Below are 9,604 nucleotides of genomic sequence, written 5' to 3'. Positions count from 1 at the left end.
GGGGAGTGATGGTTGAGGCTTGGGAGGCGGTCAGGAAACGGGTCTGAAGGAGAAGGCTTGCTGTTGTGGGGGGCACTGTATGTTTTGTGCTGCGTCTGGGAGATGTTTATGTGGCAGCGAGGGATGAGGTCAGGTTACCTTCGGCTTCCCTGGTGTCTTTCTGTTCTTGGAAAACGGAATTGTGACTTTTCTGCATGAGGTCATTTTTTTTCCTAAAAGGTATTTCATCGGTATTTGCATTCTTTGACTAGCTAGCAATTCTTTCCCATCAGAACCTTTTGTATAACGAAACTGCACAGGGAGCTCTACATCCATGTTGTTAATAATGAGAGCAACATAAAAGTAAAATGGAACACCATGTTCAGTCTTGTCACAAAGAGCAAACTGTTCTTCAATCCAAACTGTTTGGATTTGGTTTTGGATGCAACAGAACGTGATTTTAAACTTGCTTTCATCCTTCTCCAGGATTATTGAGCTGTGTCATCAGTTCCCACATGGTATCACAGACCAGGTGATTCAAAATGATATGCCTCACATGGAAGCCCAGCAGCGAGCCATGGCGATCAACAGGCTGCTGTCAATGGTAGGGTGATCTCACCTTCCTTATGTTCCTTCAGACAACCCTGAGTACTCTTCGTACACACAGTCTGCACGGTAGCAACCTGTTGGGCAGGGCTAGCAAATTAATCCCTTTGGATTTAGTGGTATTTGCCATAACGTACAGTGACCATAACTTACTTTAGGTTGCCATAAGCACTTATGACTGCCAAAGCCAATTAAAACGTACCTCAACTTACTCTTTCTGTTCTGTAATACAAAGTTGACATGAATGTGTATAGCCCTGTGGGTTTTTAGGTGAGGAAGAACCTCCTCTTACCACTGAGAAGTACCACATTTGTTTTTTGATGTGTCTGAAGTTATTGGGACCTCTTTTCCCTGTGTATTTGTAAAGCAGAATGTGATACAATGGTCTAATGCAACAGCCTAATGCAAGCAGGTGGTGAGATGGCCACAGGTGATAACCACAAGGCCCACTAATGATGGGGAATGAATTAGCTAGAGATAAAAGAATGGATGTTTTCCCATGTTTTTATATGTGAAGGTCTTCTCTGAACCCCTCACAAAATCCCAAGGTTGTGGGTTACTCTGATAATAAGCAGGTGAAAGATCTAAAGAGATTTTTTGCATCTTCTATAAATTTCCCACATTTCACTAGGCATTTTTCTTTACTGTATCAGGAGTCAGCCTAAGACAGGAGCAAGGATCACTGTCAACTACTTCTGCCACATGTTCAGGAACAGGTAGTAGCTGTTTAGTCTTGTTTGTTCAGTGTGGCATAAACTTGAGTATCAGCTAAATGTTCAAGGTCTTTTAAAGATCAAGATTCCTTTCAGTTCCTTAGCTAGCTGCTTTATGGGCATGTGAGGTCAGGAGATAAAACAGACCGAGTGGTGCAGTGGAGAGAGCACTGTTGAAAAGAGGGGCTTTCTCAGCATACTGTTAGGAAGTATCCAAAGTATCCAAACTGAGCGAAGTGAGGTGTGGTATTCTGTGTGGTTTGTTTTTTTTTTTTTTTTTTAAATAACTGAAACCTCTTAGCTTGGACTATACTAGGTGGCACTGGAAGTAATCCAATATCTTTCTTTTTGGTCTTTCTGTTATAGATACAAGGTTTATCAGCATGTTGGATGTGAGTGTGTGTGTTCAATAACTTTTGAATAGGTTGGTCACATCTCACAATGAGGCTTCAAAGCCTCTAGAATTTGTTTAAAATAGACGCCTTGGGTTGTTGGGGGTGTATGGGGAGATCTAGTAAGTACCTCAAACACGGGGAAAAGCTGCAGTGAGAGCTCAAACTCAATAAACATCAGGTACTTCACTTGAGATAAGCTGCAAGTACTTCATCTGTAGAAAAGCACTGAAGCAGATCATATTGAGGTGCAAGCTTCAATCAATCACATAATGCAAATCTATAAGAAATAAGGCTGTAACTATGGGGGAAGGATTAGCTGGCAGTGAAAGAGTGAGTGTTAGTTAAAGCTGTTAGACACAGTTATGGTCTTGGCCTTGTCTAATTGCTTGTCTCTTCAAAATGGGAAGTAAGAATTTACCTGGCCTAAGCATAAGTGTTAAGGCAGGACAAAAATTTTGTGTGTGTGAGAGGCCAGCAATTTGCCTTTGAGAGGTACTGTCAATCCTGGCTGCCAGTTTTCCAATGGTCTTTACTTAGCAAAAAATAGAACTTTGCTACTGGAACTCAGAATTGTCCAAAACTTGTTCAGTAGGGCTCTAACGTGATTGCTGGATAGCCATGCAAATAAGTGTTTTGGTGGAAAGGGAGAGCAGAGTGTACAAGATCTTGATGTCCCTCATGCAATAGTGAAAGGAGAAATAATAGGAAGTGCATAGATGTTGTGGGAAGGGTCAGGAACTGTATTTGTTATTTCTGATAGCTGATAAGTGGATACTTGTAGAGGAAAAAAATACCCTCAAGAGTAGTACTGTACTTATCGGGGCGGGCAGGAAATATGCTCAAGGGTGTTATTGTTTCCAGTGGTTAGAAATGTTAATTTTTCCTTTTCTTTATTCAGTTGGCATGAAATAAGGTTTTTATTTTAGAAGTTCAGAAGATTCTTTCCACGTTCTGAAACAAGCTATTTGAAGGCAACTAAATGCATTGTGTCCATCTCTCCTAGGGGCAGCTGGACCTTCTCAGGAGCAATGCAGGTCTCCTTTATAGAATCAAAGAGTCTCAAAATGCAAGGTAAGCCTCGTGTTTGGATAAATATATTTGGAACACAATTCTGCAGCTCATGTGCAGCATTGCTGAGAAGACACTCAGCAATGTAATATGGATTCTGTAACATAGATGTTACAGAACATAATTGCTTGTTTCAGGAGGGTACACTTAACTCCCCTGAGCTGATCCTGAAAACTTTTTTAGGTATACTGCTTTCTACTGAACAGAGGGTGCCATGGGACTATAGCTCTAACTTGCTAGCAGAGTTCCTGGTCCATATGACAGCAAAGCCATCTGTGCCAACATATGTATATGCTCAGGTGGAATCCAGCTGAAGCCTGACCATACCATCTGCAAACTGTGGTTCTGTGGTCTTCCTCACTGCTCGCTTTACAGGATCAGCGCTCATATTTACAGCTCTTCCAGAAGGCCACATGAACTGCTACTCATGCTCTTTGATTTATTAAAATATACCTTCAAACCATGTCTTGTGACGCCTATGTAAATCTGAGTAAAAGATGCCTCAGACATACTCCTGGAAAGAAGTATCCTTCAAAATTATCCTCAGTGCAGGCATGTCATCCTCTCTTTCAAATGTGTTAGAAAAAGATTGCTGAGTTCAAGCTTTCTCAGACCAGTGAAAAGGCATGTTTTAGAGTTGGGAGCACGCTACTGTCCCTTTGTAGACGTTCTGTCTAGAGACAGATTATCCTAAATTATGCTCCATGCTGTGTTTGACCTTCCACAGTTGTGTTAATACGTGACTCCAAATTCCCCATTGTTATGACAAGTTGAGTGACTCCTGCTTGGTCACTTTTTTTCATACTGTGCTCTTTTCTCTTTACTGTGGCTTCTCACTGGCAAGCTTGGCTTGATCCAGAGAGGTTTAGTGTCATGTATTATATTTGCCAATAACTGGCTTGCGTGGTGGTTTTTTTTTCCTTTGTGCATTGTGTTTTTCATAGTACTTGTTTTCAATTTAAAGCAAGTCCAACTTCTTTCAAATTTTGGACCTCTCAAAAATCCTGATGTCTGTCTTATTTTACAGTAAAATGAAAGGCTCTGACAATCAAGAGAAGCTGGTTTATCAAATTATAGAAGATGCAGGCAACAAAGGTAGCTTAAATAAATTATAATTGTGAATGGTACTAACTCTGTTTACTTATGGAACCGTTCATGTCCAAACTTTTAAATGCTTGTCTGGACAATACAAATAAAAGAGTCCCTATACCAGCTCTGTAGCTCATGTTCCATGTGTCCACTTTTTTAAAACAAAAGAGAAGACAACATATTTCTCCATTAAAATAACAACTTGTCCTGGTTGATTTTGAGGGGGGCTCTTTCAGAATATTTGGAATATGAATTACGATTTATCTATAAGACAGACTGTCAAGCTGAGAAATCTGCAGAACACTCATTACTTAAAGAAAATGGGATATCTATATCAGATTTAACAGGTGTACTGGCAGCAGAAATCCCTGCTAGTAACTAGGCTTTCTTGGCAGTCGTTGCACACTGTAGTTGAGAGATAGCAGGTAGAACTGGTTGTCATATTTTTGTTGAAGCAAACAAAAGTTACCTAAAAATGCAAGAACACTTCTGTGCTGTATTTATGTTGGCAGTGAAATGGGGTCTGCTTGCAAGAGCTCTAGGAGGAGAGGTAAAGGGCAGAAGGGCAGTGTGGTGGTTGTGGTATGCATTTCTTGGTTTGTCAGTTGGTTTTCTTGGTTCCATCTCCTTCTGTCCCTTCCCTCCCTTTCGCTGGGAGTGGTAGAATAGAGGATATATGCTATGGTTGGCAAGTGAGTCAAGCGATGTTGTGATGTGACTTGTGGTTTGTGAGTATGTACAGAAACAAATGGTTTCTTCTACTCATTTCCATTCACTTCTCTGTATTAAAACAGGCATTTGGAGCAGGGACATTAGATACAAAAGTAATTTGCCTTTAACGGAGATCAACAAGATACTGAAAAACTTGGAAAGCAAGAAACTAATTAAAGCAGTTAAATCTGTGGCAGTGAGTATTTTATGATTTTTTTTTAAACCATTTCAAATGTTTGCTGTATGCTGTGTATGTTTGAACAGGAGATTGGGGGCAGAGAAACCTCGTTCTGCCTCCAGCTTTCTCACTGACTATACATCAATGTCTGACTCTGTCTTTAGAGTGCACGTTTGAGGTGCAGCAGATACAAGAGGCTATAATGTTTATTACAAACTGATTAACTTTTTAAGTTAACTTTTAATAATTACAAAATTACTTATTACAAACTTATTAACAACCTAATTAATAAACACATCACTATTAATATACAGTTCTATCACTCTTCCCACCAGTACTAGTTACACACCATTATTATCAAATTGCTGGTTTATTTCTCTTAATTCTTTATTGCACACAACAGTTGTTATAGTTCTGTTACCCTTCACAAACCTCTTGCACTACTTACTACTAATCTGCAGTTCTGTCACTGTTTTCTCTGCGCTTCCATACCTGGTCTTTAGGTCCTGGGCTTGGGTCCACAGGTCAGCTTCTCTGCTGGAAGCATCCACACTCCTGCTGTCTGCAGATCCTACCCTCTCTTATTCTCCGATTTCTATACCTTACTCTCTTTTTTTGATTCTTAACTGTCTTTTCTGCTACCCCTTTCTCCACTTAGTCTCCACTCAAATAAGCAACCTGCCCATAATTACATTTTCTCGATTGGTTCCAATGTTGGTATACCAGAATTAGGTATTTCTGATACTGAAGCAATCTCAACCTTTTATATAGGACTAGTGATATGGTTACCTAGCTGCAAGTGGCCTTGCAAGGTTCCCCCCGCCCCCCCGAGATCCTGAAACTCCCTTCAGTTATCTGGTACATACTGGATTTGTACTGTTTACTTTAAACAATTTCTAAGACATTTGATTCTGTTTTAGTCTTGGTTCCTCTACTTTGTTCCAGTTACTCAAGTACTTTCTTATCTTATGTGCAAACAGTCCACGTACCAGAGTAAGGCTTATCATTTTCCATGCTTTTTCTCACTCTGTTGTAATGCTCATGCAGCATCCTGCTCTCCCATACCTGCTTAATTTTAAATCATTAGCATGTTCTTTGCACATTTCCTCCTGGTTTCCAGAACAAGATTGTGTCTTGTTGCAGAGCTGGTATACCAGGAAGACCACTTGTTTGTGAACTCCTGGAAGTTTTATGTTATATGCCTTTTCCACGTGCTAGTCTCATTGGCACCATGGAGGCGATACCTTGGCTTGCATGTGTGCATTTGTTTGGAGGGCAGGGGTGAAGTGAGAGGTGCGGGTAACTTCCTAAATAAAAATAAAATGGAGATAAAGAATCTGGATGTAGAGAAGCAGTAGCTTTTTCATGTTTTTGTGAGACATCCTGGCTTCACCTAGTCATACAAGGGATATAATGCTGTTAAAATTCCTTCAGTGGTTGCTGCGTAGTCCTTTGGATGACTGTTGTCCTTTAACTGTCTTAACTACTAATACCAGGACTGAAGGAGCATTCCCATTCACCCCACCTATGTGTGGCAGTAAGGAGTGGGCTCGCAAGGGCTAACTTCAGCTGCAGGGTTTAACCATGTAAGGGTCCTTGTGTCATCGGTGCATGGGTTGTCTCTTTCAGAAACAGTTGTAAGCCTCTCTGTTAGGTTTGTCATTGCTGTCTTCTGAAGACACTTTCCTGCCCTCATTCAGCTGTGGAGGGGGATTAGAGTAAATAGATTAAAATTAAACTCTGAGATCTTCAGTGAGGTTTGTATTGTGTGCACATTGTTAGTAGGATTGTCTTTTATAACACTATGCTACAAAATTATTAGGAATCTGGATATTTTGATCTTCTCTTTATCCCCATCTTACCTGTGGGCCAAACATGTTAGTGATAGCTTGGGTCATCAAGTCACAGCTTGGATTGCTGTGCTTCAGGTTTTGGGGGTAATGAACAATCTTTTTTGCAGATATCTTCTTAATTCTTCTTTTCTTATGGAAGACTTTCGGCTGTTAAGAGCTGCGCACTTCTCTCTAACAGGCATCCAAGAAGAAGGTGTATATGCTATATAACCTGCAGCCTGACCGGTCAGTGACTGGTGGGGCTTGGTACAGTGACCAAGACTTTGAGTCTGAATTTGTGGAGGTGTTAAATCAACAGTGTTTTAAATTTCTACAGAGTAAGGTGAGTGCCACTATGAAAGTTACCTTCCTTTTGTTTTGTGCAAATAATTCTTTTCTTTATAAAACTAGTGTCAGACAAGGCTTAAGGTTTCCATGGTGTTTTCCGCAAGCGTCGGCCATTGTTATAACTGTATTGGCAAATCTGTGCTGGATTGTGTTTGTTACAGCAAGTGTGATGGTGTTGCATTTTAATAATGTGTATTTTCACACCCTGTACAGGGAGTGAAGCCTTCCATCTCCAAAGTCCGATGACAAGCTAGGCAGCAAAGAACATAGGACCAAAAAAACCTAGCAAAAGTCACTGTTTTCCCTGCAGAGCTCCTAATTTCTGACAGGGTGGAAGGTCAGTCAGCTCTGCCTAGAAGACAATTTTCTCCAGTATAACTGCAGGAGAAGCCTGCTATCTGTTAACTAAGTCCTATGCAGATTGCAGCATTTCTCTATTCCAATAAAATATATTTTAACTGGCAGTAGGTACAGCAGAGACTTCTTTTGTGTCAAAAAACCACCAGATATTCCTTCATATTAATCTAATTCCTTCATATTAATCTAAATCACTGTGTAAATTTTCTGTCATATTTAATGTAAATTGTGTTTAGTTGTGCACTGCATTGTCTCACATACATCAGTCTTAAGGACATAGCTTGAAATGCTAAATAAAAAACATGTCCCAGAAATGGTTTGGAAATCAACCTTTATACTTCAGTCTGCCGGAAATTGAACCATGAAGGAGGCTCTTGGCAGTGAGTACTAACTATAACTCATCTTTGCTTTTTCTCAGGCAGAAGCGGCTCGAGAGAGCAAACAGAACCCCATGATCCAGAGGAACAGCTCATTTGCCTCATCCCATGAGGTGTGGAAGTACATCTGTGAACTGGGTATCAGTAAGGTCAGAATAGATTCATCTTACTACTCTCAAAATTCTCAGTGCATGACAGGAGTTGGGTCCTGCAAATTTGATGAGGGTCCAGTAAGTGTTACAGTTACTGTATTGGAAATGGGCTTTGCTGCTTTATTGCTTTTTGAGGAAGGTCATTGCTGCTGCATGGGATTCTAGGGTAGTTTCTACCTGTGGGTTTTCAAAGACATACAAAAGAATTAGCATTCACATCCTTGTTGATGGAAACTGGAGTAAGTTTTCCTTTAACAATCTCAACTGGTTTATGTGTCATAATTTCTCTCAAGTTTGCCTGTGCACCTCGAGCAGTTTTAGGGGAGGAAAAAAACCCTGCAATTGTTGGTCACAATCAATGGGCCTATCTTCAGTAGTCTAGTTTTTTCTTCTTTCATGATTGTTTTCCTGTAAAATTGGAAATGTGTCATGCTAGGATGATGTAGACACTTGAGGTGCACAGGAAGTTTTTTGGTAAGCCAAGGCTAGTGTAATCCAAAAGCGCTTGGGAGGTAGGAGGTATTGGTGTTTGCTTTTCTTTTTGTATCTGTACAACCTCACAAAGTGCCCAGCAAGAACAGTGCCTTTATCTGGGCTAGGTTAGAACTCCAAGGTTTTGTTACTCATGGTGTTTGCTCATTTCCCCCTTGCAGGACTTATTGGCATGTGTCTTTCCTAATATTTATTTTACAAATTGTTTCTTAGGTAGAGTTGTCAATGGAAGACATTGAAACCATTTTAAATACGCTAATATATGATGGAAAAGTGGAGATGACTATTATTGCTGCAAAGGAAGGGACGGTAGGCAGTGTGGATGGACAGATGAAGTTGTACAGAGCTGTTAGTCCTCTCATACAACCCACTGGATTAGTCAGGACTCCCTGTGGACTCTGCCCTGTAAGTAACTAATTCTGTATATGAACAGGTGGGCGTGTGCAAATTTTGAATATGATCCTGCAAATGGCCAGCCAGCACATTGCAAAGTTATGCCCGTGAGTGATCCTCGTGGCTTTCTAAGTCAACTATGCTTATAAGTGTTAGCTGTGAGGCCTTAGCTAAGGCCTAAGCAGCAGGTTCTTTAGTTTTGACTAGGATGTTTCCCATTTGTATGTTGTCTTTTTACTGTACTGTATGTGACAGTGTGCTGTCAAGTGTAGCCTGTTCCAAATTATATTATTATATTTTCTGATCCCGAGTTTGCCTGTTTGTTTTTTAACAAGCTAACTTATTTCTGTCCAGCTTTTGGTCTCTCCTGCTTAGATTGTAAACTGTTAAGTGGGTAAAACTTGCCATTGTGTCAGTTTGCATCATTTACTACAGTGGGGTCTGTTTTGCTTTGCTCTTCTCATGTTACTCTTCCTCAGAGCTGGCATTGGACTTCCTAGATTTTGGCCTCTGTTAGACTACTGCTTTTCTGCTGGGGAAGGAGCAGAAAACATGTGAGGATGTTACTTCCAGTTAGATTGTGCTTGCTGTATATAATTGCTGACACAGGGCTTTCTTTTGCAGGTTTTTGACGATTGTCATGAAGGTGGTGAGATTTCTCCATCAAACTGTATTTATATGACGGAGTGGCTGGAATTCTGAAGTGAAAGAAAACTGTAAACTGGACTTGTGCTTCACAGCCAAGGCGACAAAGCAGCTTGCTTTTTTAAAAGTGAACTTCTAAATTTGTAAGCAACTTCAGGACATGGAGTGACTTGTTTTTAATGAAACATAAAGCAGCAACGTGTCAGTTGCATGAGCAGTCCTGTGAGTGGACTGGAAATCGAGTTAGCACTGAAGATCAAAGCGCTGAA

General features: G+C 40.5%; 1 protein-coding gene across 1 annotated transcript; it reads left to right on the top strand.

Annotated features, from left to right (window-relative positions):
* Nucleotides 1-466: 466 nt before the first annotated feature.
* On the top strand, nucleotides 467-9,604 carry POLR3F (polymerase (RNA) III (DNA directed) polypeptide F, 39 kDa). The gene is made up of 8 exons (XM_010286654.1): nucleotides 467-583; nucleotides 2,697-2,764; nucleotides 3,789-3,856; nucleotides 4,645-4,757; nucleotides 6,771-6,914; nucleotides 7,695-7,802; nucleotides 8,511-8,702; nucleotides 9,315-9,604. Exons 1-8 carry the CDS (start codon nucleotides 527-529, stop codon nucleotides 9,390-9,392), a joined length of 828 nt encoding a protein of 275 aa, XP_010284956.1. The 5' UTR covers nucleotides 467-526; the 3' UTR covers nucleotides 9,393-9,604.

The sequence above is a fragment of the Phaethon lepturus genome, unplaced genomic scaffold (assembly GCF_000687285.1).
Source record: "Phaethon lepturus isolate BGI_N335 unplaced genomic scaffold, ASM68728v1 Scaffold56734, whole genome shotgun sequence".
NCBI classification, from domain to species: domain Eukaryota; kingdom Metazoa; phylum Chordata; class Aves; order Phaethontiformes; family Phaethontidae; genus Phaethon; species Phaethon lepturus.
The sequence above is the reverse complement of the archived record's forward strand: the minus strand, read 5'-3'. Positions and strand labels throughout refer to the sequence as shown.